Genomic DNA, 12,856 nt, shown 5'->3' on the forward strand with positions numbered 1-12,856 from the left:
CCGAAATCTGAGCTTCTCGAAACGGTATTTTTTTATTTCGATGAACTGGTTAAAAAAAGTAAAGCAATGAAGTTACTGTTTCAAAACACAGCCATAAGCGAAAATTGTTATTTTTAAACATTTCCATCCAATTTTTGAAGATGCTGTCTGTAGATTTCTCCGTGTGTTTTTCACGATGTTCGAATAAACATTGAGAAATAAAAGAGAAAAACTATCAGGCTTGTCGTAGGAAGAATTCGGGTAGAAATTGGAAACGTACTGCGTGAAAGAGAGAACATTTGAAATCCGTGAATCAATCACAGTTTCAAAACATCAAGAATGCCAGAAACCTGGTTTAAAGTCATTCAAAATACATGATAAAAACGTTATTTTACACTGGTTTAAAATATTTATTTATAAGATATTTGTAAATATAACAGTTCATGGAGAAACAAGATAGGTCAATTTGATAGTAACATTTGGTGTGTTCAGTTCAAGGTCTTGTCCGCTATTTTCCAAGCAGTTTGAAATAGTTTCACCTGTGATAGCATTGAGTTTTCCGAAACAAGTACCAAGTGGGTGATTTCTTTCAGACGATTCAATGGAAACAGAGACATAAATTTTCGGACCAGAGAATGGATTATGTATTATAATAAGATCGTGTACACATTCTCCAAACGCTTCAGGTCCCAATGGGTCGACAGTGATGACCTTCGACAACTCGGTGAACAATGAGATGGTTGTGACTGTTCCACGGAATGATCCCTGAGCTTTATCGACAGTTTTTCTCAGAACGTTGACTGGTTCTTTCTTCAGTTCCTGAAAATCAAAGAATGATCATTTTCAATCAAAAAGTAGAACTTACCTCTTCAGACAAAAATCCCACAGATGTTTCTTTTATCCACTCCACCAATGTTCTTGCTTGATTTCCGGCGGATGATTCGTTGTTTTCTCCAGATGTACTCATTGTGGGCAGTATTCGAAACTTGGTTACAGAGTTGAATAAATTTAAAATCAGAAATAGGAAAATCACACAATTTTGGAAGGAATAGTTATATTTAGCATGACACAATCAATTTTGTATGACGTCATCAGTACACCACAATATCAGTAAGACCTAAATTGTTAACAAAACAAAAAACTATATTGAAAATTGTTATACTTGAATTCATATAACGCATACTCGTGTTAAATACCGAAAATCAGATCTCACATATCTGGTCATTCGAACAAATTTAAATAAATGATAATATCAGGAAGTTAATAGAAATAACTTTGCCAATTATGATAAAAATACATAGATGAAACGAATTAAAACAAAAACAAGTAATTAAATAAACACATGAATGAATAGTCGGAAAATAAAATAATAAGTCAATAAGTCAATAAAATAAATTAGTAATATAAATAATTAAATTAATGAAATAAATTAATTTTAAGAAATGAAATAATTTAAAAGGGAAATAAAAATTTAAAGAATAATAATTTTAAAAGTTTTGCTAAAATGAAGCAAAAATTAAACAAAAAAACAAATAAAATAACATGAAAACACTCAAGCAAAGTGATTTTAGTGACGTCATCTCTGTGGTGTGTTAAAAGCCCCATGGTATGCTACCCTGTGTGTATCTAAAGACCCATCCTTACTTCTCTATTTTCAAATTGGAAAGTTCTTATTTGTTTTTCGTTTGTGCCATGTTACTTTTATTTACTTCATTACTCCAACCGAAAACAAAACATCACACATTAGTGAAAGATGAACTATTATTTGGGTAAGAAATGTTCGTTATTTCAATTTTGACTTTTATGTACAAATGTCTGAATTACTGAGATTTCAGAGACACTTGGCATGAAACAGAAGAGCATGTTTAACACACAGAAGGTCGGTGGTTCGAGCCTGCTCGAGATTTTCTCGATTTTTGTTTCCTTTATGACAAGAAGATTTGATGAAATTCTGTTTCACAGTGTTTTTATCAACAGACTATTTTTTGAAGCGCAATCTGGCTGTTATTTTTAACTTTGCGAATAATTTCTGCTTATCCAGACCCCAATCTGTATTCTCATTCAGGTTTGAAATTTAGTTAGCAATGTTGAATCTCAAAGTATATACATGTTTTACATTTCTCTTTCAAATTACTGAAGAGTTGTATAAATGTTCGTATGATAAAACTCGGAGAAAAAATTTCCCTTATCCACTTTTACATCATATCGTTATAAAATGTGATCAGAAATTTCAAGAAATACTTTCCTTGTCATGCTGTCCCCACAAGAATGAATTGACTGTTGCTGGAATATTTCCGGTAGAAAGCGAAGCACTGTTGAAAACAGAAATCAGCACAGAAATGAAACCAAAAGAGAAAATAACCCATTGATGTCACACAATGATGACACAGACAATTAGAAGTCTTAAATGACATCAGCAATCCTATTCCTACAAGAGGATATGAACACAAGTAGAGGAGTCGTTTCAAATTGGACCATCAATTTTGTCTCTTTCTTATATTAAAGTTTTAAGAGAGAGGAATTGATAACATTCGAACTTGATAAGTTTTTTAAAGTTTGTGATACAGAACATTTTTTGGTTAGTATTCGATAAATGACATGCATAAAACGAAAGAAACAATTTAAGTAAAAAATCGGGGGACGTAATGTTTGTAATTAGTTTGTTATAAATAATGGACATTACGAAACAGTAAAAATTAAAAAGTAAAAAAAAAGAAATAACAAGAATCTGAAAAATCTTTTTTTCAAACTTTTTTGATTTTTGTTCTGTTTCACAAGGGAATTGACTTTCGGTATGCGTTCAGAATTTTCTATAAACTTGCACACTGATAGTTTCGAGTCTGCTCTGAACAATGATGATAGTCAAAAAGTGCAAAACTCCCGAAAAAGTGGATTTTTTGCTCCAAAAGTTTGCTCATTTTTCATCATAGAAAACGCGAGTGCCACTTTGGGAGGACTATCGGGTTTGTGAAGGCAACTAGCTGCCCTCTCGGTCAGCGGTTGAATGGCCACAGGTAGTTGGCCAGCGACGAAATACGGACCATATACGCGTCCGCGACGGACTCAAAAAGAAGTAGCTAAGGACGATATGTGTGCGTGATATACGGTCCGTTTGGAGTCCGCGCGCCGAAAAAGTTGCTTCTCTTCCTACCGCCATCCCCCTCCTTTTTCCCCATACCGCGCTCCCTGCTTTGATCGATGAAAACGGGAAGAATAGGTTACTGTTAATTATATTTATTTTTATCAAAAAATCAGAAAGAAAAACAAAGGGAAACGCAAATAAAAACGAGAAAACGTTTAACAATGGAATGAGTAGTATTGGTTGTAACTGCTCACTTCAGGCATGTGTAGTTGTCGTGTGGCGGTGATGAATCGGAGAAGTCCAGAGGTTCGCTGAAGTAAAACGAAATGGAATAATCAAGATTTCGATGAGACATACCTATACGAACGGTCCTCCTCAAGAGACAAGCGGAGAAGATGATCTTTTAGAGCTTCGGCGACTTCTTTAGGAGTTGTTTCCATTTTATCTTTATACTCCTTACCAGTGTGCTCCACCGGGATTTTAAAACTAGTGAAAACCGGTTTTTCATGAAAAAACCGGTGAAAATATTCACCGGTTTTCACCGAAATTCACCGGTGTTTCACCGGGGAAAACCCGGAGAAAACCGGTGATCACCGGGGAAAAAACCGGTGTTTCCCCGGTTTTCACCGGTTTTCGCCGGAGTTTTTTTGAAATTGGTAACACATAACCGGACATTTCGAAACCAGATGTTTCGCAACCGGACATTTCGAAACCGGACATTTCGAAACCGGACATTTCGAAACCGGACGTTTCGCAACCGGACATTTCGCAACCGGACATTTCGCAACCGGACATTTCGCAACCGGACGTTTCGCAACCGGATATTTCGAAACCGGACATTTCGCAACCGGACATTTCGCAACTGGACGTTTCGCAACCGAATGACACTTCGAAACAAAAAAATGCCGGTTGCGAAACGTCCGGTTTCGAAATGTCCGGTGGCGAAACGTCCGGTTTCGAAATGTCCGGTGGCGAAACGTCCGGTTGCGAAATGTCCGGTTGCGAAATGTCCGGTTGCGAAACGTCCGGTTTCGAAATGTCCTGTTTCAAAATGTCCGGTTGCTGTCATGTTCGTTCACGTTGAAGTGTTTGCATCATCAAAAAAAACCGGTGAAAACCGGTGAAAACCGGGGATTCCCCGGGGAAAACCGGGCACCGGTGAAAAATGAAAACCGGGGAAAACCGGTTTTTCAATTTTGAACACCGGGGAATTTCGGTGAACACCGGTTTTCGCCAAACTTGACTCCGGTTTTTATTTTTATAAAACCGAGAAAAACTTCACCGGTGATTATAACGGTTTTCACCGGTGAAAAAAAACCGGGTTTTCGCCGGTTTCTTCACCGGTGGAGCACACTGCTCCTTACGGAATCTATCTCTGCAAATGCGAAAGTTTTATGGGAACCGAAAGGAAATGTGGCTTACAGTAGATTGACCATCGATTCCCTAGCGGCACAATGAAGAGTTGTAAGCGTGTTGATATCCCTCGGTTGTCGGAAACCGGCGATTACAAAATCTGTAAAGCAGTGTTAACAAATACTTAAAATTTTTCTTGTAACGCACCGACGATTGGGCCGTAGAATTTGTCTCCGAATGGAAAGTATCCAGCATTTGAACTGTCTTGGGCGGAGTATCCGGCAAAGAAATCATCCCGTTTTGCTACCTGAAACGGATAAATGTTATTCAGGTGTAATCCGTTGTCCAGAATTACTTCTTTGTAAACGAATCGAATTAAATGCTTCGAATCACCATAAAAACGGGATGAGGTGTATTTCGAAGCCTCCGCCACAGTAACAATTGATGATAATTTGAAGTTTTTTTTGCACGGGAGCTCAACAACTTCCTCGACTTCCGTGGCTTTTTTCAAATCGAATCCAACACCTCTGATAATATCAGACTGTAATACGATAATATTAAACTAAATGTACGCGAGAATTAGTCGTTAACCTCTCTTTCCAATGTTTCATTTGCCCGTTCCGCTTGGCGGAGTCTAGCAGTCATCTTGTTCAGCTGAAAATTGTTTCATCAATAAGTCTCTCACTGGCAATTATACCATTGCGACGTTAAACGCCTGACCCATCGCTAACATTTCCATGTCCTTGTTGACATTATGAAATCGCTGAGCGATTTGAAGAAACGGGTAGTAGTCCGCGTCGAGAAAGTTTTTGGTCAACTTCTTCAGGTTCTCCTGAAATGTGGATAATTGATTGCACAAAAAGGGAATAACAAACTTCGCATTCTAATCGTGGCAAAGGAATCCCGGTTGTCATATCATACAAATTGTTTGCTGAGAATCCGACAGGATTCCATGTTTTGTTTTGAGTGGAGAAATGACTCTGTCGCTCTCGAACTCCCAATTCTGACTTAAAAGGGGTAACTCTTTGCGAGTATGATGGTGTTGGACAAAATTGGGAAGGAGTTCCGGCGACGTTGTACTCTCTCAATCCGTTTGCGAAAGACGAAGAGTGACTTGTAGACTGTTCATTCACAGTACGAAACGAACTTGTCAACAAATGCTCTTTTTTTATAAATCTCGGAGGTGGAATTAATTTTGGATTTTTCGGTGTTGATGTATGCTCTTCCTGAAAAGTTTTTAAGGTAATTAGTGGGAGGGAATGTTACAAACCTTCACATTAGCTGATAACAGCTCCTCGTGCCGCACGTTTTCTAAGTCTTCATAAACTGGTGAATCGACAAGACGATTCGATGACGAATATGGAGCGGCAATTTCTTCCATATCGTCTTCGACAAAATCCGCAGCTGGAACTGGTCCCATCTCATCAACGACTTCAGGAGGTCCTGTTTTCAACGTCAACGTTTCTTTTTCTTTTTCTCTTTCAGTATCTCTGACGGCTTTAACGCCACTTTTAACCGCTTTATTGGCCTTTCCTCTGCCACTTTTTAATACTTTTGTAGATATCGCAGCAGCATTTTCGTGTGATTTAACTGAAGTTTCACGTCTCGTATACACCATTGGTACGAATTCTGAAAGGAAACGACTTTTTAGGATCTCGGTTAAATCGAGGATAATGTTGAGTAAAACAAATAGAAGTTTATAGGAAATAAGTGCAAGGAAACGGAAACCATCCAATGCCGGACCACCCACATAGAAAACGAGAGGAAATCGTCCGAGAGGAGTACACGACCGACATTTCATATGACGGCCACGGCATTTTTGGAGGGAAGGAATAAAATTCAAACGAAATAAACGGAATTTAGAATGGAAAAAAGAGAAAAATAACAGATAATTCGTATTAATTGTGAATCATTGTTCCGTTTACGGCAAACACACAGAGTCCATCTCCACAATCTATATAACTTCCAAGAGAAATGACGGATTTCAAGGGAACGAAGACTCTTCTTTCCGAGAGTTGACAAAATTTTACTCCTTCAAATTCCTTTAGCATTCGGATCACTTCTTGCCCATAATAAAGATCAGTGTTATCGAGCTCTTGAAGAGCCTTGGAGAGAGAGGGAAACTGATTGGCGACATTAATCTCATTGAATGGCTCTGCTAATATTTTAATCTCTCCAGCATCCACCATAGCCGCAACAAATCTGAAACATTCCAAATGCCCTCCTTCTTTCACAGCAAAAAAGACGTCATCCTTAGTGCTCGATTCGTAATATTCCGATTTCAGTTTCCCACAAGGCAAAGATAGTGATCCGTATAGAGTATTTCCGTCACCATACGGTTCATCTATATTTTCCAATTGGCAGCTGATGACGTTGTTGTAGTAAACTTGTTGAGGCGTCAACCCTTTCGTGAAAGTAACAAATTTTTTGAGGCTCGGGGACGGATTTTCTGCAAAGCGTCGAGAGATTTCTCGTCTGATCGCGTTGTGAATAAGAACTCTGAACATCCTCTAATTGATAGAATTTAGAGATGATAATTGTTCACCTAGCGCAAGCTGTCTCCGAGAAGTGTCGTGTCATTCTGGTACTGTAACCCATAAGTGCAAATTGATAGGACGATTCAAATGCAAATGTGCCAAGAGGGCCAATGTTCCCAAATGCATGAACAACATCAGGCAAATGAAACAATACTTCCTGAATCAACAATACAGTAGATATTAACAGCTCCTCTAAACCCACATGTGTTTTGCAAGACAAGTATTCTTCGCTGGCCTCTTTCAAAAACCAGAGAGCAGCGGAGCACATCTGCTCGTCAAACAATGCAGGGCCTTTTCCAGTTGTGTACATCTTATTGGCAATCATGGAGAGAGCAATAATTGCAAACCGAGCTTGAGGCTTCAGAAACTCTGATTGTACAGCTACCAGTGCTAGCGGTAGACGGAAAAACTGAATGAGAAGGTTAAAATCGAAATGCATAAACTTCAACTCTTACTGAAATTTTGTCCGATCCATTTCTACAATTACCAATTTCGGAGTAGGAAGAAGGAAGAATAACTAAATTGAGAGCATTTTGTAGGGAGTTGGAGTCGCATTCGAACAAATCTGATTTCGGAGTAGACTTGTTAACTTTGGAGAAAAGTTCTGAGATTCCGTATTATTCTAATCTTCAGGTTCTGTTACCTTTGGTTACATTCTCGTAGACTCCTTCACCCAGATTGTGTAAACAATCTATGGGTGTTTCATATGGTTTTACAAATTGTACTATCTTAGCAGCAACATTCCCAAAGCCATTCAATCCACTTTCTGAATCGATTACGGTAAGATTGTCAGGTCTCTTTTCAGCTCGTTCTGAATCAAAATTTCAATTGAATTATATATAAAACATTATACTTTCGCCTCCTAATTTGTAAAATGTGCCTGCCGAGAGGCAGAAAAAGCAAGAAAGGGATCCATGATGTCCTTTCATGCCGAAGAGACTACGTTTTGCCTGAATAGTTCAATCATCGAAATCATTTCACATATGTATATTACCGGCTGATCTGCGCTCACGGTAACGATATGAAGTTTGTATTTATACATTCCAACGGATCCTTCTCTAGCCTCACAATCGGCCAATATAATCGGCAAGACTGAGTTCCACAGTGTTGTAGATGGATTGCTACTGCTCTCAATCATACCTTCCAACATCACGTTACTACTTTTCTGCATATCGCCTGTTGGAAGATCGACGAGCATGATAGAAATTGGCCAGAGTTTCCTATCAAAAAACCACTATTTTACAAACTATAATAAACTACTCACTTCGAAGTTCCTGGGACAGCGACCCCATCTATTGACAGTATTCCAGACAACCTTAGTTCATACTCACTTTCTTCCGAACTTCTCAATGGAGTGAAGAACTGAGCCGCCAGGTTATGAGTCTGTTGTCTTCCTTCATTTAAATCTTTTCTGATAGATACGATCTTAGATAGATATGTTGACATTATTTGTTGGAGTTGTGGCATAACACCATTTCTCACAAACTTGGCCAGAAACTCATTACAGCTGAATGGTTTATCTCAAAGTTGCAATGATACAGTAATTCCTACCACTTTATATTTTCTTTGCCATTTGACCCACAAATGTTACAGTAGTATGAAACCGTGCATTTGTTTTTTTTGTAATCCCATATTTTCCTCACAGAATCAGCAAAGTCATCTTCGTGTGAAGATAGGAACCTTTCGAAGCCTAAAATAATCGTCAAACCATATGTAAAACATCCTAAATCGAACAAATAACCGTTCTCTGACAACCGATCCAAGCAAGCAGAAGCTAGAAACTGAAGAACTTTGTCTGAACAATCTCTCAAGTCATTCACCAATTCTACAAATGACAGATCTCCTTCGTTTTCTCACTCTCTATTTTTATTTATACCTGAAGTCATCGAGTCTAAACAGTTTCCTTCACCATCTACATCAACATTCATCTCCCCCAAATCCATTGTAAGATTTGTGTCATCCGTCTCACTCGCATTAGATAAAACATCGTCTGATTCAATTCCATGACTTCGGCGTGGAACTTGGCGATTTTCGGTATCCTCATTCAACCTATGGCGACTAACTTCTGTAAATTCTTTTTCGTCACCATCTTCAGAAGAACCACTTGCCTAAATCGTCATTTACCCGCTTTCTCTTTGGTTGAAAATCTTTTAAAATACCAGTCGGCATTATATACTTTCAATAAATTCCAATACAAAACGGAAAAATACACCGAACATAAATGAAATAATTTTCTCCGCGAGCTGCCACTGCTGTCCACGACCAGTCCACGTGGACGACATTGCTATTCCATATACGGTCCGCGCTGAGGCCGCGCGCGAACTTCCACCCTCCACATCTCCCTCTTTTCCCGAAGTCCACACTGCGTCCATATACAGTCCGCAGCGGGCCAAATTTCCGCTGCGGACTCTATGTGGACGGAAAATTGGACTGAATCCGCATGCGGTCCGCACGCCAACTACCTGTGCCACGTGGCAGAGTGGGGGACTGGTAGGAGGAAGGTCTGGGGATCGACCACTTCCCCTTTTTTTTTTTTTTTTTTGCTTTTTGAAAACCGACTGTGGAAAGTTAATTACAGCTTTTTCGACCTATTCTATGAAGTTTTTATTCCGTTTTGAACTATTTTCTACATTATCTGAACATTTGGAACAAAAATTTTTTCGAGAAAATTTTGTGTTCTCATGATCATTCGTTCATGGTGGACACTTCTCTTTGCCAATTCTTTAATGAATCATGGTTTTTAAGTAGGTATGCCGGATTCTTGCTGTACAGGGCCTCAGTCATTCTAAATATATATCTGGTTCGAGAGTAGATGAGACAATTTGGTTGACAAGCTTTCAAAAATGAGCAGGATTCCATGAGGAGATGAACGAATGATCATGAGAACACAAAATTTTCTCGAAAAAATTTTTTGTTCCAAATGTTCAGATAATGTAGGAAATAGTTCAGAACGGAATAAAAACTTCCTAGAATAGGTCGAAAAAGCTGTAATTAACTTTCCACAGTCGGTTTTCAAAAAGCAAAAAAAAAAGAAAAAGAGGAAGGGGTCGATCCCCAGACCTTCCTCCTACCAGTCCCCCACTCTGCCACGTGGCCATTCAACCGCTGACCGAGAGGGCAGCTAATTGCCTTCACAAACCCGATAGTCCTCCCAAAAGTGGCACTCGCGTTTTCTATGATGAAAAATGAGCAAACTTTTGGAGCAAAAAAATCCACTTTTTCGGGAGTTTTGCACTTTTTGACTATCATCATTGTTCAGAGCAGACTCGAAACTATCAGTGTGCAAGTTTATAGAAAATTCTGAACGCATACCGAAAGTCAATTCCCTTGTGAAACAGAACAAAAATCAAAAAAGTTTGAAAAAAAGATTTTTCAGATTCTTGTTATTTCTTTTTTTTTACTTTTTAATTTTTACTGTTTCGTAATGTTCATTATTTATAACAAACTAATTACGAACATTACGTCCCCCGATTTTTTTACTTAAATTGTTTCTTTCGTTTTATGCATGTCATTTATCGAATACTAACCAAAAAATGTTCTGTATCACAAAGACATAATTACAGTTTGTTCAAAAAATTTAATTGTTAATGATGAAATCTTATGAAATCATATTAGTCAAAACATGCTCACAACCTCTAATAGGAAAACGTTAGCATTTCAACATACATTTTTTTGAAATTATTTTCTGTTCCCAAAAACGCTGATAAACGCAATCGAAATGCCAAAGCATTAAATTCATCTAGCAAGAGGAAAACACAATATTTGGGATGCATCATTGAAGTTTCAATGATGCATCGTTTAGGACGGAGTGAAATTCTTTGTGGAAGCTACGAAACAAAAATTGAAAACGCACAGTAGTGCGAGGCGTAAGGTCCTGCAACGAAAATATTTGAACTTTTTCCGAATCGCGTAGCTTGCGCGTCGCGGTTTATATTAAAAGATGCAACAAATTCTTTTTTGTCACCGTGCCAACCGTTGCGCGAAATAGAGCTTTTTCGCGATCTTACCCCTCGCGCTGCTGTGAAAACGGTACCGACAGACTAAACTGAGCGTGAATGTCATAAAAGTTAATCCTATCACTTAATCGGTGACATTTTGTGAAATACAATAAATAAACAATAAGAAACAGGTATACATTTTTGAAACGTTTTCAGTATCAGCGACTTCGAGACCATATTCAATATTGTATATTAAAAACATTTATTTTAATTATGACATGAAATGTTTCTCCAGCGGGACATTGTGAATATAGTGTACCTGAAACAGGTGGATTTCAAGTTTCAAGATATTATTTTCAGTATTCATTTCTTTCAATTTGGATATATAATTAACTTGTTTTCAATTTCTAAAAATGATTATATCTGTACTGCTAGGGTGCAAACAGAAACCACGGTTTTGAGTTTTATTGAATCTTGAAATCACTGAAAATTGTTCACTGAACTTTTTCAACGTTTTGAAAAAGAAACCTTCCTATTAGAAAAATAATGAAGAAAACAGTATTAAGGTCTGGAAATAGACAAAGAGTGTGTGTCTTGTTTAAACCTCAGGAAGCACTGATTAAAAAATAAAAAATGTGGACTTAACAGTTCTCTGAAACAGTAATGATTAGGGAAACTAGTGGAACAGAATGACAAAATAAGTTTGTACAGGCAAAATAATGGAATATGATTCGTAGTTAGTCTTAGTTTTTGTGATAAAAAGTATGATGGAAAATAATAAAAGACCGGAAGCAAATTGCTCTCTTGTGCTGAGAAATAAAAATACTGTGGATCAGGAAGTGTTTTTCGACACTTTCAATCGCCCACTTTGCCAGTGCTCCTTCATTTCTTTATACCTTTTATAGCTAGTAAGATTATAGATTCGAAAAAAAACAATAATGAATCAGAAACTCTTACTTCAGCATTTTCTTCATTTTCACTAAAAATCAACAAAAACCCCCAGAGGATTAGAAAAGCGAATCTAGATTTTTTTTTCATTATCGGAGAGTATGTTGCATCATACACTATATTTAGCCTTGGTTGGAGGTAATTGACTCAGCTCTGATAATTGGCTCGTGACCGAAACGTTGACTATTTATTGACACTAACTTTAAACATGTCATTGAAACAGATAATCATTGCTACACAAAAGCTTGAAAAAGTAATTTAATTGCACTAGTATTAAGTTTCTCTTTACTTTGCGGTATTATTCAATACGGTGAAAATAAGCTGTCTTTCTTTTAATGTTTCAAAAAATCTATTTTCACTAAGTAACAGAATACAAACATTTTTCTTCATGGACTAAAATTGATTAGTTTCATCCACCTTATCAAGTTTTGTCACTCTTTGGAAAAACCATATTTATTTCTCTTTTAGAAAAATCATTGTTGAAAACTTGTTGGTTTAATACTAATTATCTCTGAATTCCAAAAAACTGGACCCTGTGATTACCGGCTTTAAATTTGGAGCCTCTAGTCAAACATACTCTGTTTCACATTTGTCTTTCCTCAGATTTCTGTGATTCAGAGGTAATTATTCGCTTTGCTCTTACCTTTCTGACATGTCAACCCTTTGGTGTTAACAATTCCGCAACAAAATTTTTTTTTCGATTAATTGACTACAACATGCTAGCAGCTTCGGAGTTAGTACAGAATATGCGTGAGTTAATGAACATTTATTCATAAGGAAAAACACTAATCTAAATTTAACGGTAGTTTGTCTGATAAGCAGCAATTTATTTTAACAAAACACCTTTCATTTTTCACCGTTCTCCACATGTTAAATTTTTCTGTGTTGCGGAGTGTGGTTATAATGGAAAATGTTCAAAATTATTCAATTGTTTTTTTGGTCTATCCGGATTGAAATAGTTAAATTTCACGAACGTTTCGTAACTAAATGGTCATTTTGGAATCAGAATTTTTAGAATG

General features: G+C 37.3%; 2 protein-coding genes across 2 annotated transcripts; both read right to left on the minus strand.

The window, feature by feature from the left end:
• Positions 1-420: 420 nt before the first annotated feature.
• GCK72_012291 (uncharacterized protein) lies at positions 421-946 on the minus strand (the record flags this gene model as incomplete). The annotated part of the gene is made up of 2 exons (XM_003089928.2): positions 421-798; positions 845-946. 2 exons carry the CDS (start codon positions 944-946, stop codon positions 421-423), a joined length of 480 nt encoding a protein of 159 aa, XP_003089976.2.
• A 3,533-nt stretch (positions 947-4,479) lies between these two features.
• Positions 4,480-6,032, minus strand: GCK72_012292 (uncharacterized protein; the record flags this gene model as incomplete). Its single annotated transcript, XM_053728990.1, has 7 exons — positions 4,480-4,574; positions 4,622-4,721; positions 4,770-4,955; positions 5,006-5,068; positions 5,112-5,246; positions 5,290-5,640; positions 5,685-6,032. 7 exons carry the CDS (start codon positions 6,030-6,032, stop codon positions 4,480-4,482), a joined length of 1,278 nt encoding a protein of 425 aa, XP_053583762.1.
• Positions 6,033-12,856: the final 6,824 nt, after the last annotated feature.

The sequence above is a fragment of the Caenorhabditis remanei genome, chromosome IV (genome assembly GCF_010183535.1).
Source record: "Caenorhabditis remanei strain PX506 chromosome IV, whole genome shotgun sequence".
In the NCBI taxonomy this organism is placed as follows: Eukaryota; Metazoa; Nematoda; class Chromadorea; order Rhabditida; family Rhabditidae; genus Caenorhabditis; species Caenorhabditis remanei.